The sequence below is a fragment of the Penicillium hordei genome (assembly GCF_028827395.1).
Source record: "Penicillium hordei strain IBT 12815 chromosome Unknown utg000005l_segment0_segment0, whole genome shotgun sequence".
Taxonomy (NCBI): domain Eukaryota; kingdom Fungi; phylum Ascomycota; class Eurotiomycetes; order Eurotiales; family Aspergillaceae; genus Penicillium; species Penicillium hordei.
The window spans coordinates 709,669-728,979 of NW_026623146.1; the positions used below are offsets into that span (position 1 = coordinate 709,669).

A 19,311-nucleotide genomic window follows, 5' to 3' on the forward strand; every position below is an offset into this window, starting at 1 on the left:
ACTATCGATCTATATATAGCTGAAGATGAAATTCTCCAACTTCCTATGGCACCAAATACTAAACATCGGTTTCTTTGGGTAGACGCTCCTTGCGCTTCCGTGTGAAAACCCGTTCAACAGTATCGATTCCGAACCCAGTCCATAAAGTCAGCGCCAAAACAAAACACAGCCCACTGACCCAGCCGTGGGTTTTGGTGAAGGTTGGCGCCTGTCCACTAGGAAATTGTAGCTGCTGGAAGGGGATAACAACAGCCGATCCAAGACTGACCATAAACGCCAGAACAAATGCTCGTAATTGTTGATCTCCACCGCATGACGCATTGACCCAACCCGCCAGAAGGGGTGTATAACATCCATAACATCCCGTGATAATGAACGCTGCCATCTTCAACCCTCTTGATTCAGGCCAGGCCGTGAATACAGCATAGCAGAAAGTCAGGAGACATCCGACTGCGAAACAGACAGGTCCTCGTCGGCCGAGCTTATCGGCGACATATCCCGTGCCGACCATGAAAGTAAAATTAATGGCGCCCATCGAAGTAGGAATGTTGTTGATTTGAGGTACTGAGTATACTTTCAGAGACTTGAGCCAAATGCCGAAGTACTGCATCACGTATGACCCGCAGGTGAGAGACCAGAAGGCGTATGCGAGTGAAAAGGTATAGAATTGCCAGGATAGCAGGACACGTTTGAAGACCGTGGCGTCCAGCTTTCCAACGGGAGTTCGACCTTCTTCGTCGATTCTCTCTCTCGCTCGATTTCTTTCCCATTCGGAGAGATAGAATGCGGTGGTGTTTTGAGGCGTATCGGGGTAAAATATAAAACCATAGATGGCGACTGGAATGGCAAGGATGAAATCAAAGATAAAGAGCCATCTCCATGCTGATAATCCGGCTTTTCCATCCATGTCTTTGAACAGTGCCGCTTGCAAGTATCCTGAAAACATCTGTCCCAGCACTCCGGACATCACGAAAAGACCACTCCGACGCGAGAGTTCGGATTTGCGATACCAACATCCAAGAACGTATTGAATTCCGGGCCATGCGGCGGACTCGAAAAATCCAATACAAAATCGAAGACCATAGAGCTGAGATGCGTGGTTGCACTTGTACAGGAAAAGTACGAAGAGCGACCAGGTGAACAAAACGCTAGGGAGTAAGAACCTCGGTCGAACAACAGTTAAGGCGAGGTTGGAAATTGGTCCTCCGAGGATTGCGCCAATACTGAAATACGTGTTCATCCAGCTCAGTTCATTGCCTGGTCCGAATCCGAGCTCTTCTTTCATGCCGGAGACGTAGGCATTGGACACATTGTTGCCATCCAGCTGCTTGATAAAAAAGCATAAACAACTGTAGCTGAGAAGAAAAAAGTCCAGTTTCAAGATGAGCTTTTTGTCGGCTTTGGAAGTACCCGGCTCATGCCAATGAAACCAACGTTGGGGCTCCTGAGCATTTTCAGTTTGGACTGTCGACCTCTCCAAGCTGTGACATGAATTCGTCGCGTTGTTTTTACGGTCTTGTATATCAGAGGAATTATCCAACTCCCTGGGAATTGGAGTTGGCTTTTGAACCTCCGTCTCTTCGGCTGAGATAGGCATTGTGAATTGGCTCTGAGGCAGACAGAATCCGACGCGGAAGAGAGTTCATGTTGAAAATAATGAGCGAGATAGCAACTATAAAATACTAACGATCTAGAACGATCAAAGCCCAAACAAAAGTCCAAATAAGGTTATTACGACATTTGTGACAACAGTTGCGTAGATTCTCCCCTTTAAACATGTGGAGTGTGCATTCCTTCAAACGGAAACATTTCTCGGTGTGGGGCCGACGTCGGGACATCGCGACATGAGCTTGACACGTCCTGCTCTTTACTAGATGTGCACTCTATCCTTCAGTACTTTGTCCTGAATTGCACAGGATCAATACATACATTTCATCACTGTTTTGATCATTCCTCTCGATCCAATTTGACTTCCTTTTCTCAAATATCCTTCTATAGCAACACAGCATGGTTGAATTTGTTTCTATCAATGACGCCCAGTTAGCATACCGTTTAGTCGGACCTGAGAATGCACCTCTGATAATCACCCTGCACGGCGGCCGAGGGTTTGGTGAGCCTCCATAACATCTACCTCTAAATGTCTATGGATCGCTGATAAACTTGCTTTGCAACTGTAATAGGAGACCATAAATCAGACTTCAAGGCATACTCACCACTGTCCTCTTTGTATCGGGTGCTTTCCTTCGACTTTCGAGGACATGGTCAAAGTTCACGAACAGAGCCTTTTACCTTTCGTCAACTAGTTGAAGATATTGAGGGTATACGGCGACATTTCCTCGGAGCCGACCAACCCTGTATGGTATGCGGTGGTAGTTTTGGTGGATTCCTAGCCCAGCAGTATGCAATCACGTATCCAACTCGAGTTTCACATTTGATTCTTCGAGGAACTGCTCCTTCGCATCACCGTAAGTGCTATCCTCGATTTGGTTTCTTGGGGCTTTCAGCGTGCTTTTCAAAGACTAACATGTCATTTGTGCTAACTGAACTCAGACGAAGAAACAGCTATTCATACTCTGGAACAAAGGGCATCTAAGGCCCCAGGCCTTTCCGCCACATTTCTGAAAGACAAGATATTCGGTCGATTCGAAAGCGATCTCGAGTTCCGACTCGTCCTGTATGCAGCTGCACCGCTATATAGCGAGCAATTTGATCCCGATATTGCCTTAAAACACAACATTGAAACTGTGTTTTATGCAAAGTCCCATAGTGAGTGGCCATCCCGGCTATCGCAAAGTCAAGCTAATCATCCAAAGATGATCTGTACTGCGAACAGGAAAAATATTTTGATTACAGAGATCAACTTCATTCGATCACGGCGAAGACTTTGGTTATTGTGGGTGACCGTGATTGGATTTGCCCGCCGGAGCAATCCAAAACCATTGCTTCGAAGATTCCAGGTGCGGACCTGAAGGTTATTGCAAATGCCAATCACGGCGTGCATCTAGAAAAGAATGCGGAGGTGATTGAGCTCATTAAGAAACATGTTTCATGAGGTCTAGTTAGATATACATTCCACCCTGGTTGTGCCTCTGTACACCCGTACTCCTACCTTTGTTTTTATAGTAGTAGTCGGGTCCCTACATCGTTATACATTGTTGCACATAGGAACTATACATCTGGAAAAACATATGAAACTGTCCTTGTAAAAACAAATTAGAATTTGCACAGATTATGATGTCTCGTAGAAAAAGTAGATAATAATAATCTGTTTTCTTGCCCCGTACACCATTCCTCGGTAGCTTTTCCCCATTCAGGATAAGAGAGACATGGATATAGTGCTCGGTAAGTCTCTGGAAAGAATCTCCACGCTGAGACTGTTCGCCATTTAGCGTGGGTGAAGGGGATCGAGATAATGCTCGGCGAACTTCCGAAAATAATTTCCACATTGGGACTGGCGGCCGTTGAGGCGTATCACCTAACAACCCGTAGATAATGCGTGATTTCAGTGTTGTTTTGAGGTATCGTACATATGTAGCGACACTATTTTTTGGATGATATCGAAGATCAATTCCTTTCGGCATTGACATTTGCTGCCGAGGTCTGTCTCCGTCAAATAACACATACCCAGAAATGGCAACCAACCCAGACATAAACATCTCCATCGGTACGTAATTTCGATATGCCATCAAACTAAAGACCTAAACTGATTCTTTATCCAGATCGTGGGGGTACATTTTGCGATGTCCTGGTGCAAGTCCCCGGTCGCGATGACCTTGTGTTCAAACTGCTGTCAGAAGATCCACAGAACTATCGTGATGCCCCCACAGAGGCAATCCGAAGGGCACTGGAGATTATAGAAGGACGGCAAATTCCCGTTGGGGAACAGCTAGACGGGTCCCAGATAGCATCCTGTCGTATTGGGACAACCATCGCGACCAATGCATTGCTCGAAGGCAAAGGTCGAGAGTTTGCATTTGTCACGACCAAAGGTTTCAAAGATGTCTGCGTTATTGATGACCAGACTCGTCCGAAATTGTTCGCCTTGAACGTTCGAAAGCCACCTGCGTTGTATTCAATTTCAGCAGAAATTGACGAACGCATCACTATCGAAGACTACGATCTCAATCCGTTTCCTTTGGACAAGACGGCCGAAATCACAGATCCCGCACTGGTACGAACGCCAAGTGGGGAAGTGATAAGGGTCTTAAAGGCCCTCGATCCGGTCGAGGTTCGAGAAGTATTGAGCGGGCTGCAATCGGCAGGCTATACGTCTTTGGTTATTTCCTTCGTGCATTCATATCTGTATCCTTTCCACGAGGAACAGGTAGCGCAGATCGCACAAGACATGGGCTTTGAAACTGTGATCAAAGCTTCCGACGTCAGCCCCGTTATCAAATTCTTGCAGCGCAGCACCTCGGCTTCTTCAGAAGCATATCTGTACCCAATCGTTAAAGATTATGTCACGGCATTCCAGGCCGGCTTTAGTATACTCCCTCAGCGTGTGGAGTTTATGGGATCCGACGGAGGCCTGAGACAAGCTGACAAGTTCCGCGGAAATGAAGCTCTTCTCAGTGGACCAGCTGGTGGTGTTGTTGGAATCGCTCGAACTTGTTTCGATGCTTCCGAAGGGACCCCTGTCCTCGGATTTGACATGGGAGGAACCAGCACAGATGTTTGTCGATATGACGGCAAATACGATTATTTGACCGAGACAACGGTTGGCGGTCGAAAGATTACAGCGCCGATGTTGAATATCGCGACTGTCGCGGCCGGCGGAGGCTCGATGCTGTTGGCTCGTCATGGGCTGTTTGTTGTTGGGCCTGAGAGTGCGGGAGCTCACCCTGGCCCTGCATGCTACCGAAAGGGAGGACCTCTCACAGTGACCGACGCCAATTTGTTCCTGGGAAGACTGGTCCGCTCTTCCTTTCCAGCTATCTTCGGCCCGAACGCAGACCAACACCTGGATCTCGATATTACCAAGCAAAAGTTCCATGATATCACTCGCGAAATCAATGAGCAAACTGGTCAAATGCTCACCGCAGAAGAGGTCGCTTTCGGGTTCCTTGATGTTGCAAACGAGACCATGACCCGGCCAATGCGTAACGCAACAGAAGTACGAGGGTTCGCACCAAGCAGCCATACCTTGGTCAGTTTTGGAGGCGCTGGTGGCCAACATGCTTGCTCCATTGCCAATAAGCTCGGAATTACACGGATTCTCATCCACAAGCACTCTTCACTGCTATCAGCTGTCGGGATTTCTCAGGCGGACCTGCAGGTTGAGAACACAGTTCCTTTCGTTGGTTTCTTTGATTTCGAAGTGCTAGATGACATTCGGGTTCAGATTAACAAGCTAAAGTCCCAAGTTAAATCTTCACTGTTATCACAGGGTGCGGATCCGTCTACTGTCGTTTTCGAAGAATCTCTCAGTTTGAGATACGCAGGCACAGACACCAACATTGTCATCCCCAAACCAGAGGGTGAGGATTACGGAGCCTCCTTCATAGCTACGCACCTACGAGAGTTTGCCTTTGTCCTTGAAAGGAAAATACACATCGACTCGATCAAGGTCCGTGGCGTTGGGCGAAGTGGTGTTCCTACGGAGAATGCATCCCCATATGCCATGCTGGAAGATGTCAAATCCCGAACAGAATCCCTACAGTCTGATCAGACTCAGCCTGTATTTTTCGGGACAAAGTGGCACGACGTTCCGATCTTTGAGCTTGGCTCATTCAAGCGTACGGGTCAAGTGCAAGGTCCTGCCCTGCTGATCGATGCAACCCAGACGATCTTCGTGGAGCCTGGTTTCGATGCCTACTTCCTCCCGAATCATTTAGTACTCGAAAGATCGCAGATTGGCGTTTCAAATATGGAAATTTCTCATTCTGCTGGACCTATCGACCCGGTCCAGCTCTCTATTCTTTCTCATCGGTTCATGGCAATTGCCGAGCAGATGGGCCACACACTGCAGCGCACGTCTATTTCGACCAGCATCAAAGAGCGCCTGGACTTTTCCTGTGCTATATTCTCACGAGAGGGAAAGCTAGTGGCCAACGCCCCACATATCCCCATTCATCTTGGAAGCATGCAATATGCAATCCAATACCAGCACCGTCTATGGGAAGGAAAATTAAAGCCCGGCGACGTCCTTCTCAGTAATCACCCTGAATGTGGCGGAACTCATCTTCCAGATTTGACTATCATCACCCCGGTCTTCGTGGATGGCGAGTCCACTGTTGCTTTCTATGTCGCGGCTCGTGGTCACCACACCGACATCGGCGGCCAAGGAATCACATCTATGATGCCAGACTCTAAGGAGCTATGGCAAGAAGGGTTCAATGTTCGGTCGATGAAGATAGTCGACAATGGTGTCTTCCTCGAGAACGATGTGCGAAAAGCTTTCTTGGCTGCGGGTGATCTCCCTGGCTGTAGTCCAACTCGGCGATTGGATGATAACATTTCCGACATCAGGGCGCAAATCTCGGCCAACCAGCGTGGTATTCTTCTTCTGCAGAAGATGTGTGCCGAATTCAGTTTCCTCTTTGTGCATCGTTACATGAATGCGATCCAGATGAATTCAGAAACTGCTGTCAGAGAATACCTCAAGAATGTTTCCCGAACCAGGACCATGCCCTTGACAGCCAGTGACCATTTCGATGATGGCACTGTCCTCAAAGTTTCAATCTCAATTGACGAAGCTGGCGGAGCAGTGATTGACTTCGCAGGAACTGGTCCTCAAATGTGGGGAAATTATAATTGCCCAATATCCATCACCCATTCAGCTGTCATTTACAGTATCAGGTGTCTGCTCGATGCGGACATCCCTCTAAATGATGGCTGTCTATCGCCGATAGATATCCGCATCCCCAAAGGCTCAATTCTACGACCCAGTGCTTCCGTGGCCATATGTGGCAGTACCTTAGCAAGTCAGCGCGTTATCGATACAATCCTGCGAGCATTCGAGTGCTGCGCAGCCTTCTCTGGCTGTGCAAACAGTTTCGGCTGGGGTATGGGAGGCAGAGATCCTGCTACCGGGATCATTGAACCGGGGTGGAATTACGGCGAAACAGTAGGAGGTGGTTGTGGTGCCGGTCCCAGCTGGCACGGCGAACATGCCGTCCAGGCACATTCGACGAATACAAAGATTACAGATGCAGAGGTTGTCGAAAAGAGAACCCCTGTTATCATTCGCAGACACACAATCAATCCCAATACCGGAGGAGATGGCAAGTATAAAGGGGGGAACGGTGCGACGCGTGAGATTGAGGCTAGAATTCCGCTCAAATTCAGCATTCTTAGTGACCGACGAGTCTTTTCTCCCTATGGAATGAACGGTGGTCGCCTGGTTCTGTGGGGAAGAACTATGCGTTCAAGTGGAATGACAATAAAACTGCCTTGGAGAGACTTTCTCTCACTGGAAAAGCCGCTCTCACCCTTCAGGCTGGGGAAATGATGCAAATAAACAGTCCTGGTGGAGGAGGATGGGGCGCTACTGAATGTTAAAAATCCCTGATTGTATATAGAAAGGTCGCCTGCATTGTTTATATGTTGAAACGTCGACTTGTGTATGTTAAGCCCTTTTCACCTACATTCTAGCAACAGTAGAAATGTCTACAAAAAAGACATCAGGCCACATAAACGGCCGACTATTCTTGGGTGGTATAAAAGAGTATTTTTAGTATATATGAATTGAATGGAATGTCGTATTGACTTTTTAATACCAAGTCCTTGGTATTTCTATATATTACTCGCCAATAATCTTCTCCAAGTAATTTAGCCAGTTCTCACCCAACACTTTCTCCATCTTTGATTTCGACCAGCCTACCCGAGCCATAGCCTTGGCCAGTTCCGGGCGTTCCTTCAACGGACCCAGAGGCTTCACAACAGTCTGACTACCCCAGGGAGTGAGCTGACGCGCATACCCCTTGTCGAGATTACACCAAGCCATGAAATCACTTGGTCGAGCATGACCTTCACTGGCATCTGAACCCACACCGACCAGGTCCTCGCCAACCAAGTCGATAACAAAATCCATCGCAGCAACGTAATCATCGATAGTTGACTCATTGCCCTTGGCCATATGCGGTCCAAATTGACTAATTCCAACAAAACCACCCTTCTTACCAATGAGCTGTAGAAGATGGTTCGATTTGTTGCGCGGATGATCGCGTAAACCACCCGGCAACACATGGCTGAAGCAAGGGGGTTTAGTCGCATATTCGATAACATCTTCGCTAGTGACCGGTCCGACATGCGATAAATCAACCACCATACCCAATCGACCCATCTCATCAACAACCTGTCGACCGAAACCAGTGAGACCCGAGTCGCGGATCTCGGTGTACCCAGCCCCAGAGTAATTCTGTGTGTTGTAGGTGAGTTGCATCTTACGTACGCCCAAATCACGGAAAACACGTAGGTAATCGATTTGGTCTTCGATGCCGGCTGTGTTTTGCCAGGAGAGTAGAACTGCTGTTCTTCCATCGCGCTTTGCTTGGCGAATATCACGGACAGAATGCGCCTGTACGATGAGGTCGGAGTGCTCTTCGAACCATTTTTTCCACTGTACCACATTGGTGATGGCACCGCGAAATCCTTCCCAGATACCGCATGTGCACGACACACCGGTGATGCCGCCTTGTTGCCAGGCTTCGAAGATCTCGCGTGACCAGTTGGCGATGTTCAATCCGTCAAAGTGGATCGCGGTGCGGTAGATTTCCAGCGCTTCGGTTTCGGATACCATGATGAGATTGCTTCTGAATGAGAGACGTGATTTTGAGAAGCCATTTCAAAGAATCCTTTATGTCCTTTTGAATATACAACGCGGTGCGGCACCGATGGATATTTCCAGTTCGGGGGAGAAATGACGTGCTCCGTTAGTTGATTATCGCGCTATCTCCCCGACGACCCTTTCCATCCGACAATCATGGAGGGCGCCGTGCATCGATTCCGGGTCCACCGAAATAATTCAAAACCGGAGAGAATAACCCGACAGGGAAAACCCACCAATGCCAGCGGTCGAAGGTCCTCTGTGCCGGCGTGTCGCCGTTGTCGCCAACACAAGAAGCGGTGCTCCCGAACTGCCGACGGATCCTGCGAGCAATGCCAGGTGGCTTGGGTGCCTTGCTCTTTGATGGAGGAATCGGTCAGTCCACATACGCGTGAGCGTGAATTGCGATCACGTATTGACTGGCTGAGCCGGCTTGTGAATGATGCACTTCCCGTTGGTAGATCGCCGATCGAGTCTGTCGAGACTGGGCGGGATATGGCCTTCCACAGTTCAATACAGTCTTCATCGGCCGAGGCGACCATAGATATTGATTGCAGCGAGAGTGGATTTGAAGAGAGTCGCACTCCCAAACCTGAAGAGAACGTGTGCCTTTCTGTTGCAGCGAGTCGCAAGTGCTTACAGGCCTATTTTCGACACGTTCATCGAAGCTACCCATTTATGGATAGTGAATTCGTTCTTCAAGATTTCGATACCCTTTGCAATAAAGAGGCAGATAATGATCTTCTCCCTCAAACAGCTGTACCAAACCGCCTCTATATGATAATGGCTATCGGTTTTACAACCCTGCAGCGGGCTGGGGAAGCAGATAATATCGACGAGCGAGATTTACAACCGTGTCTCAAGGGGGTACTCTGTGAGTGTGTCTCTCGAGTGGACGAGCAATCAGCAGGCACTTTGCTCCTGCTTGGGTTGTATCTCTTGTTCAAACCCGGCGACCAAGATCCACGAGCCATCGCTGGTGTTCTCACCAATCATGCTCTGGCGGTCGGACTGATGAATGAGTCTCCCAGTTGCCGGGCCCTTTCACCTCGGACACTGGAGCTCCGTCGCCGGCTTGGTTGGTCAGTATATGTGTTCACTCGCATGATCAGCATATCCTATGGGCTGCCATTTGCCTTTCCCGACAACATTATGAAAGTCCCACTACCGAGCATCATGATTCACGAATACGGCTCCGAGGAAGGACATCAGTACGCAATAGCCTTGCAGGTCAGCCGTCATGTGATTTCTCTGCGACAACTCGAGACACGTATTATCAATGCCATTTATGATCCCAACCCCGCTACAAGCCCCCAAGAGCTCCGACTCCAAATCGAAGACTGGTATACACAGGGCTGTCTATTATCTAGCTCCACTTTGTGCGAACCGGACCAGCTTCCATTTCATACCACCATCACATGGCTTAATGTCCGCTATCAGAACCTACTTCTCTTATTGTACACTCCTGCACGGGAGGAGTCTGCGACAGAAGAAAATCTCCCGAATCTGCAGGGTGCTGCGCAGCAGTACATCCGGTTGAGCCTTATACTGCATGACCACCGGCATCTGCCCATGAACTGGATTACGCTCTGTCGCCTCCTTTCATTGGCTGCAATACTTCTCTACTGCACTCGTCAATGGGCCCCGGCCTTTGATGATATCCCCGAGATTCCTCTTCTCGCAACCTTGCTTGAATTCTTTCCATCCTCCTGGACCGCTGCGCATGAAGCGTCTCGAATTCTGCGCCACCTTGCAGATATCATCACAACGCAAAACAGCCCGTTAATAGCACGAAGCCAATTGTCTGGGTCTTCTGTGATAGACACTTCGGGTTTAGATACTGAATTGAGGCTACAATCTGTCCAAGATGAACTGGAAGCATTGCTGAGCCAGACGATGGGTGAGGCAAGCTTCTATATCTGGCCATTGAGGTCAAAGGTTGCGGAGCGAAGGGTTTCGCATCAATCCTTTACTATGGATGGTTTGGTTGCTGGGCTAGAAAATGGAATCCCGAGTAATCGGGTTAGCATTGCGAATGACGGGGCTCTGACCCCAGCAGAGAATGACATGGGTGAAAGCCTATTAGACACGCAGTGGACGAATCTTTGGGTGATGTAGGATCTGATATGATCTGAACGAGTCACTTTCCTTTCTTTACTATTTTTCACTGGAATTTACTGGAATTTCTATCTTCTATATGCGATACCCTTGTGTCTCCGTCTATAGACGCGGATTCCCAACCTCGACATCTTGAGCAATCTCCTTCTCAAAGTCGAACCCAAGCTGTTCCAAACTCTTAATCTGAGCTCGCCGATCACCAAGTGCCTGCGCCGCCTTCTTGATCAACGGGAATCTCGCACGCGTCCACTTCTCTTTCTCGCCCCAGAAGGGTGGTCTTTTGCCCTGCCCGTCATTTTCCAACCCATCCATTCGCGTGGCATGTGAACTTAACTCGTGCAGGGAGTTGATGTAGGTTGCATCAAGCGGGAAAGCAAGAACATTGAAGCTATGTCCTTCCCCGCGCTCGACCGTCCACTCCCCAATCCACCGCTCCATTTCAATCTCAGAAGGCAGCGCTACTCGTCCCGACAGCACGCGAGCGACCCAAGCCCCTTGTGCCTGACTGAAAGGGAATGGTACAATCCGTTGGGGAAAGCCTATGAGAGCGAGGGTGGGCTCTTTACTATAGAAGACGTGCTGGTACAAATGATGAGGGCGCACACCATCCGTGATAAGAGACGGCTGCAGAGATGATAAAAATGGAATGGAAAAGTGGTATCCTGTGCAGAAGATAATGTTATCGACATCTCGCTCTTCGCGACCGTCGATAAACTGCACACGACCACCTTCGGCACTGAGAAGGCTGATTTCGGGAAGGGTTTGGGCAACCGCTGCTTGTTCTGGGGAGAGAGTTGTTGCTGTCCGTTCGGAAATCAGCAGCGGGTGTTTTGACACACGACCAATTTGAGTGGCGATGTCGATTCCCGAGGCGGAGTGACCGACGACAATAACTTTCTGTGGCTGTCTAAGTATATAGGGTTCTTGGTAGGAGGAAGGTTACATACCTTGTTTGCAAACGATTCGGGACGCCTATAAGAGGAAGAATGAATGATCGAGCCTGGGTAGGCTCGATTCCATTCAGCCAAGCCAGGGATTCCGGGGATATATGGGTCATTGTGGTGTCCATTTGCGACTACGACTGCATCGAACTGCTCCGACAAGGTGCCGCCCGTCTTCAAATTGCGCCACGTCACAGTCCATTCTGGCTTTGGGTGTTTCTTCGATAGGATCACATCCAAAATCAAGGATTGCAAGCTTATGAACGGCTTCAACTCCTCTGCATACTGATGGAGATAGTCTTTCACAACGACATGGGTTGGAAATAGCGCGGTTCCCTTAGGGAACGGATACTCGGTGAACTGCATCATCGAATTTGGAATATTTGTTTCGAGAGAATCATATACAGGGGAAATAAAAGTCCCGTTCACAGGCTGTTGAGGCTCCTGGCTTGGCTTAGAATGAGAAACCACCGATGCATTGTTGACGCCTTGATCGCCAGTGTAATTCCAAACACCACCAGGTTTGTCGCGCTGCTCAAAAATGGTGATCTTGAATTTTTGTTCAGCAAGAAGATATCTGCATATAATTCATCAATCATGTTCTGTCCTAAAAGGAGTATGGGAACGTACTTTGCGACTCCCAGGCCACAGGGCCCTGCGCCGATAACAGCCACCCGTTCAACTTGCATGGTAATTGGAAATAAATCGAAAATATAGCCGAAAATATAGCGACTACCAGGGCTCTTTTAAGATTTCAAATTTGGAACGTGAAGTTAAGATAATCCGCTCGACAGAAACCGCTCACGCAATATCAGCTCATGATAACGCGTTCAGTCCCGATCGGGTAAAAGCGAGCGGTGCCGCGCCGATATAGGGCTGGATGATGTGCTTGTCTCAAATAATTGATACATTCTTCCAAGTTTAGTATATAAATATTAGTTCGGGTTGAATTCATGAAGTAGTCCATTTTCTATACCCACTGCTGATCTGAGCGACCATGGTGTTCGACCACGACGATCAACGAAAACCGACGCCTGATGTCAAGGGCCAGGAACTCAATGTCCCAAGCGAACAGTCTGAGGTAGCACCGATACAACAAACCAGACGAGCCCGACTCAAGGCTGCAATATGGGACACCTGGGATAAGTCGCCTCGAGAGCGCAGGCTTGTTCAGAAAGTGGACTGGTGGCTACTGAGCTATGCCTGTACGGCATACTTCATCAAGTCTTTGGATCAATCCAACGTAAGTAAACCATGAGCTAAGGAAATGAACCTGTGAATTGACACAGATAGACTTCCAATGCCTACGTTTCGGGCATGAAAGAGGCACTCGACTTGAAAGGAAACGACCTGAACTACTTGACAACATACTGGAACATCGGTTACATCGTCGGACAGATCCCATCCCAGTTAATCCTCACCAAAATCCGGCCATCAATCTGGCTACCGACTCTTGAGCTCCTGTGGAGTATTCTCGTCATGGCTCTTGCGGGCGCAAAGGGCCCCAAAACCATCTTTGCACTTCGGTTTTTCATCGGCCTTTTCGAAGCCTCCGCTTACCCCGGCATTATCACGCTGCTCGGAAATTGGTATACGCCACAAGAACTCGCGAAACGAAGCGCCATCTTCCAGGCCTCTTCTAGCGCAGCAAACATGTTTTCAGGCTATCTCCAAGCGGCGCTGTACTCTGGCATGGATGGCCGCGCAGGGCTGGCTGCTTGGCAGTGGTTGTTTATTTTTGACGGGATCCTTGGAATTCCGATTGCTTTGTACGGTTTCTGGGCTATCCCTGATTCTCCCAGCGACTCGAAGACCCGGTGGCTCAGCAAAGAGGATACTGAATATGCCGAGCAAAGAATGAAAGCCGTCGGGCGTGCGCCAGCGGCCAAACTCACATGGAGAACATTTGTGGATGTCTTTCGCTCATGGCCAGTCTACCTGTTTTCTACGGTTTTCATTGCGCACGTTTGCGGTCTACGAATCTACTCGTATTTCAACGTGTGGCTGAAGTCAACTAAAAGGTACACAGTCGAACAGGTCAACGTTATCCCTTCTGCCGGATATGGGCTGCAGATTATTTTCACGCTCCTCTACGCCTGGACGAGTGATTATTTGCAGATGCGTTGGCCTGTGATTGTGTTTGCTTGTGTTCCGGCATTTGTAGGGACTATCATTCTCTCTATTTGGCCGGTGCACAACACCGCGGCGATGATGGCGGGCTGGCTGTTGACTTATGTTGAGACTGGCGCGGGAATCATTTTCACGTCTTGGGTTAGTGAAACGTGCGGTTTCTCGGCTGAGCATCGTATTGTTGTTATTGGGGTGATGGAGGCAATCGCTTTCACATTCAATGCTTGGGTGCCTCTGTTGGCCTATAATAGCAGTCAAGCACCGCATTTCAAAGTGGGGTATCAGATTGCTGCCATGTTCTTTGCAGTTGAGCTTGTTTTGACGGTCGTTATTGCCGCAGTTGAGAAGCGATGGCCAGCTCGGAGTCTGGTAAAAGAGAAGCGAGCATCTAGTACTGTATAATAAGTTCGGCCAGTTGATTGATGTTTACGATAATTTGATTGCGAAGTTCACAAATTGGGGAACGGAAAAACCACAAAAGCTTGAGTCTCTGATTTGAAATAGAAAGTCCATATATACACCAATTTCCACCTTATCCAACATAACACTTCAAAGATCCAAATGTCGGATCCACCGTCTGGCGTTCATGGCATAAACCAGGACCCCGCCAGCCATAAGTTTGGGAAAGATCGTTGACAAGATCGCACTGCGTATTAGGAGACACAGTACAGAGACCATTCGTCATAATCCACGATTTAGGTTTATTCAGAGAATCACTTTTACAGTCCCTCCACTCCCAATTACCTCTTTCTGGTATAGTCCACCAACGACACGAAACGGAGGTGTCGGTAACATCGGTCTTGAGTTTACTCGCACTGCGGAACTTCATGCAGTCACTATCATCCAAATTCTTGTTGTGCCCTTGAAGCAACACGTAGCTGCCAGTGCAACCAATGCCATCGAACATCTTCAGTGACCACCCGCTGGGTACGGTGACAACGCCATTCACGGTCTTGGTGGAGGAGGCTTTGGTTGTGGTGGTTTTGATTGACTTCTTGGTTGTTGTAGCAGGTTTGGCCTTGGTAGTGGTTGTAGTTGTAGTGCCTATTGTATTCCGAAGTCGACTCGCCAAAAGACTGATCTTCTGGGCCGCTTTCAGGAAGTCACCAGAATCAGTAGCAGTGTTAGTTGGAGCGGCAGCTGATGTGGACATGGTATCTTCCGGGTGTAAAAATGTCAAGGGAACATCTACCAAGGGTATATCTGTCGTGAAAGTGTGTGAATCAGCTTTCTTTGCAGATTTAGCTTTAGCTGTAACTGTCACAGCTTCGGCTGTCATTGTTACAACACTTCTAGCTGACAACGGCACATCTTTGGTTTTAGATGTAGCTGATATAGCTTTAGTTGTGGATGTAGTCTTCACCGATGTAGCTTTGGATGCAGCTTTGGTTGCAGCTTTGGTTGCAGATGCAGGAAGCACGGCAGCTGCGGGTGCAGAAGCGGCACAGAAGTCTGCACCGGTACCACACTTGCCCTTTGTAGAACACTAAAGATATAGTCAGTATAAGCCGCGGGATCGAAATACAATCTTGATAGAACTTACACATTGACCCGCAGGGCATGGATTTAAAGAAGCAATCTCGGTCCACAACTTGGGACGTGCTGTTCCAGGCACTTGGGGACCACATACTGCATCGCCGATTGCAACTGGCATTGGGGGTTGGCCTTCGCTAAGACAAACCTGGCCCCCAACCTGCAGCTTGTTGCACCCGTACCATGCCGTAGTATGGGTGTTCCAAGTTTCGATCTTGGTCTCGGTGATCTTGTACCCCTTGGCAATCTTCGCGCAGGTATCGCCATCGCGGATAGTATAAGCGTAGCAGTAACCACCACTGTCTGGTGGAAAGAGAGTTGTTCCCGCCCCACAGCATACGGGTTTTCCGCGCGACAAAGAGGAGCACATACTTTTCGGGTTGAAGGAAGTGAACGATGCTTTCGAGATACTACACCTGGAAGCCAGATCATCACATGTATCCCTAGTGCCGATAAGAATGGAAGGGCACGTGTAAGGGTAAGTGTACTGGGACCGGTCTTCGATTTGGTTGTACTATCTTGGGTTAGAACTTGAGCTACCGGTTGTCTTAGGAGGTAGCGGAAGTAGGCACTAACCTCGGGCTCAGCTTCAGACAACGCAACTGTCCCATAAATCAAATGGAGACAGCACAGGACAAGGAAGACACCCTTTTGAAAAGACCCCATCTTGTGGTGATTTGCCTGAGAGGATGACAGACTTTGAGGAACAACGCGCGACTTTATACACATCTCCAAAGAACTATGTCATGAATGTCACATTTGAAAGCAACATCGCGGAGGCAATATACATTCATGCAGTGAGTGAATCATATGAAACACAAATATGCTTTTCACAGTAAGAACCAGGGTCTGAGAATTTCCAAAGAACCACTTAAAAACATTGGTTCTCGAGGACACCATTTTGGATTGCTCTAAAGAACCAGCCAAAGTGTCTCTGCCACGGTCAACAAAGAGAGTTGTTGCATCCGAGGAGCCCCCAGTGAAAATGTGACCCCGAATAACCTTTGTTCGAGTATCTCTGTTTCCTCTTTGGAGGTGAGATGACAGATTCTCTTCAGATTCTCTTTCAAGCGATCTAACACATCGTGCCGCCAGAGGTCTAGGCTCCCGGGGTGGCAGATACCTACATCAAAGCAACCGGTTGATGGGGGTTCATGCAACCAAAACAAGGGAATGAGCAATGACTTCAGCGCGTGCGACCGAGTCAAAGAACAAATACCTTGGAGTTGAAATAAGAAGATTGGCTAAGCGCTTATCGACTGTGTGCCACAGTTCAAAGGTTCGCGGGGACATGGTTTCAGAAATCTCATTGAACTTGGGTAATCCTAATTGGTGATATTAGAAACCTTGACCTACTCACGGCAGCTATATGAGGATATAATGAGAATATTCACCAGAGCTGTGTCAAATTGAAAAGCCTATAACCCTTGACAACGGGGAAAGGAGAATGCGACGACGCATAGATCCTCCCTGCTACCAACAAAAACTTCAAAACCCAATACGACAAATGCAAATACTATTTAGTACCAGCTTTAAGCAGGTACTGAATCAAGGACTAGTGGACGACCTTGACCTTGGGATTAAGGAATACCTAACACATTATCTTTCGCAACTTGTGCGTAGCTGTAAGCTTGCATCTCACTTTGCGTGATGTTTGCATAGTCTACATCAGATGCACACGAAACCTGTTGGATGAGATCTCATGGACAGGACCAGAAGTTCGACCGGATTCCCCACGGCAAGTTGGTGATAGGATATTTGGAACCTCTAGGACAATAAATATTTTAGGCGGTGATGAAACCATTTAAATCCAGCCTTTGCTTATTAAATAGCCTCTCTTGGGCTTTTATTTCTTTTAAAGATCACACCTAATGTTACCTCACTTCACTGTCATGCCTTGAATCTACAATAGAATCCTCGTCAACGAAAGAGAAATACAAACCTGCCTGATCAACAACAGGTGAATATGTAGTACCATACAAACAAAAGCTTGCATCAATGGGTGGAGAGATGAAATTCCATACTTCCGGTTGTCAGTCCCAGATATGATCCAGGCTTTGTGCCAATAGAAAATACCCATTAGGGCTTATGACATGGGATTCAACACAATTTGTCGGATGGGAGTTCGAGTCTCGCCGGCGGCTTGATGAATTATAGTGAAGCTTCCATGTCATTAGGCGGTTCAACGCGCGTTGCAAGGTTTTATTCCCTCTCAATTTAGATTCTGCTCTTCTCATTCCTCAATATTCACACATCTACTCACCAGCTTTGTATCTTTCATCTTCTCTCTTTATCAGCACAATGAATTTTACCCTAGCCGCCTTTATGGCACCCACCTTTGACCAAACCACCTATCACAATGCTCCCTCCAACCAAGATGTCTTCAGCTGGCCTGATTTCAACCGGGCTGCATGGCTTATCAGGTCAGGTCAGGCTCTCCAGGTTGGTCTCGCACCATTCACAGCTCCGTCGGCTCATCAGATCCTCGTGAGGAATGGTGCTGTGGCCGTTAATCCAGTCGAATGGACCAAGCAGTTGGTGGAAAAGAGGATGTTCCCCTGGATCAAGTGCCCTTTTGTACTCGGAAATGATTGCGCAGGTGAGGTCGTCCAGGTTGGCGCCATGGTCACTCACTTCAAGGTTGGTGATCGGGTTCTTGCTCACGCCCTCTCCATGGACCAAGCTGTCAACAGGTCATCCGAAGGTGCCTTCCAGAACTACACTGTGATCCGTGACAACATGGCCGCAGTGATCCCTGAGTGGCTCTCTTACGAAGAGGCTTGTGTCATTCCCCTGAGTCTGTCAACTGCCGCAACCGCCTTGTTCGGACAGGACTTCTTATGCCTCCATCATCCTGGTGTCCCACGGGGCACCGGCCCAGACTGGCTTCCCGAAGTAGTCTTGGTCTGGGGTGGATCGACCAGCATTGGTAACAACGCCATTCAGCTCGCCGCAGCAGCCGGCTATGAAGTCATCACCACTTGCTCCCCCCGAAACTTCGAATATGTCACTGGCCTTGGCGCATTGGCGGTCTTTGACTATCGCAACCCGCTCACCATCCAGCAAATCGTCGACCTTATGGAGTACAAGAAGGTTGTTGGCGCGATCGCTATCGGAAACGACTCAGCTGAAGCTTGCATTGAAGTTCTCCGGAGAACAAAGGGTGGTTCGAAATTTGTCGCCCGGGTCGACATCCCATTCCCATTCCCGGAACAAAAGCCAAGTACAAGCTTCCAGTTGTTCCGCGCTATAGCAGCATCAATGCGGTCTAGCCTCAAGATCTGGAAGAAGTCGAAGAAGTGTGGTGTGAAAACCAAGTTGATCTCCGGTACCTCTGCGGCCCATACCGAGGTGGGCGCTATGGTATACAACCATTTCCTTCCCGGGGCTCTTGCCACTGGTGTCTTTGTTGCTGCCCCTAAGCCGCGCGTGGTGGGCAAGGGTCTGGAGCGAATTCAGACCGCTTTGAACTGTCACATGAGGGGTGTATCGGCTCAAAAGGTTGTTGTCTCGCTTTGAAATTTTTTTTTTGAGTCGATTCCTGCAGTCCAAGGTGTTGATGGGCTGCAGAAGGATTTCGCTAGGAAGAAGGTGAGCGTTCCTCTGGGTCTTAATTTTGTTTTTTGTTTCCCGCCTGTGCCCGCGCGGGACCATATGGGTTAACCACCTGGGCACCGCTAGCTAGGTGAGGTTACTCAACCATGACCAATGAAGTCCCAATTTCAATCCAACTAATCAGTTAAACCTTTGGTAATGTATTCAAAGTGAGTAACATTCAAGAATGAGGTGATACTTATAGATAAGTGAATGTGATGTCAGGAC

At 48.5% G+C, this 19,311-nt stretch overlaps 9 protein-coding genes across 9 annotated transcripts; 5 read left to right on the top strand and 4 right to left on the bottom strand.

Moving 5' to 3' along the window:
* Nucleotides 1-58: 58 nt before the first annotated feature.
* On the bottom strand, nt 59-1,597 carry N7537_009227 (uncharacterized protein; the record flags this gene model as incomplete). Its single annotated transcript, XM_056900281.1, has 1 exon — nt 59-1,597. One exon carries the CDS (start codon nt 1,595-1,597, stop codon nt 59-61), a length of 1,539 nt encoding a protein of 512 aa, XP_056748949.1.
* A 410-nt stretch (nt 1,598-2,007) lies between these two features.
* On the top strand, nt 2,008-3,052 carry N7537_009228 (alpha/beta fold hydrolase; the record flags this gene model as incomplete). Its single annotated transcript, XM_056900282.1, has 4 exons — nt 2,008-2,110; nt 2,181-2,465; nt 2,551-2,766; nt 2,814-3,052. The coding sequence occupies 4 exons, from the start codon at nt 2,008-2,010 to the stop codon at nt 3,050-3,052; spliced, it is 843 nt and encodes a 280-aa protein (XP_056748950.1).
* A 578-nt stretch (nt 3,053-3,630) lies between these two features.
* N7537_009229 (uncharacterized protein) lies at nt 3,631-7,450 on the top strand (the record flags this gene model as incomplete). Its single annotated transcript, XM_056900283.1, has 2 exons — nt 3,631-3,664; nt 3,720-7,450. 2 exons carry the CDS (start codon nt 3,631-3,633, stop codon nt 7,448-7,450), a joined length of 3,765 nt encoding a protein of 1,254 aa, XP_056748951.1.
* A 291-nt stretch (nt 7,451-7,741) lies between these two features.
* Nucleotides 7,742-8,740, bottom strand: N7537_009230 (uncharacterized protein; the record flags this gene model as incomplete). Its single annotated transcript, XM_056900284.1, has 1 exon — nt 7,742-8,740. The coding sequence occupies one exon, from the start codon at nt 8,738-8,740 to the stop codon at nt 7,742-7,744; it is 999 nt and encodes a 332-aa protein (XP_056748952.1).
* A 183-nt stretch (nt 8,741-8,923) lies between these two features.
* N7537_009231 (Zn(II)2Cys6 transcription factor) lies at nt 8,924-10,885 on the top strand (the record flags this gene model as incomplete). The annotated part of the gene is made up of 1 exon (XM_056900285.1): nt 8,924-10,885. One exon carries the CDS (start codon nt 8,924-8,926, stop codon nt 10,883-10,885), a length of 1,962 nt encoding a protein of 653 aa, XP_056748953.1.
* Nucleotides 10,886-10,987: 102 nt separating this feature from the next.
* On the bottom strand, nt 10,988-12,515 carry N7537_009232 (uncharacterized protein; the record flags this gene model as incomplete). Its single annotated transcript, XM_056900286.1, has 3 exons — nt 10,988-11,782; nt 11,833-12,403; nt 12,457-12,515. 3 exons carry the CDS (start codon nt 12,513-12,515, stop codon nt 10,988-10,990), a joined length of 1,425 nt encoding a protein of 474 aa, XP_056748954.1.
* A 308-nt stretch (nt 12,516-12,823) lies between these two features.
* Nucleotides 12,824-14,358, top strand: N7537_009233 (uncharacterized protein; the record flags this gene model as incomplete). The annotated part of the gene is made up of 2 exons (XM_056900287.1): nt 12,824-13,069; nt 13,120-14,358. 2 exons carry the CDS (start codon nt 12,824-12,826, stop codon nt 14,356-14,358), a joined length of 1,485 nt encoding a protein of 494 aa, XP_056748955.1.
* Nucleotides 14,359-14,488: 130 nt separating this feature from the next.
* Nucleotides 14,489-16,155, bottom strand: N7537_009234 (uncharacterized protein; the record flags this gene model as incomplete). The annotated part of the gene is made up of 4 exons (XM_056900288.1): nt 14,489-15,442; nt 15,500-15,792; nt 15,862-16,003; nt 16,066-16,155. 4 exons carry the CDS (start codon nt 16,153-16,155, stop codon nt 14,489-14,491), a joined length of 1,479 nt encoding a protein of 492 aa, XP_056748956.1.
* A 1,635-nt stretch (nt 16,156-17,790) lies between these two features.
* Nucleotides 17,791-19,008, top strand: N7537_009235 (zinc-binding alcohol dehydrogenase family protein; the record flags this gene model as incomplete). Its single annotated transcript, XM_056900289.1, has 1 exon — nt 17,791-19,008. The coding sequence occupies one exon, from the start codon at nt 17,791-17,793 to the stop codon at nt 19,006-19,008; it is 1,218 nt and encodes a 405-aa protein (XP_056748957.1).
* Nucleotides 19,009-19,311: the final 303 nt, after the last annotated feature.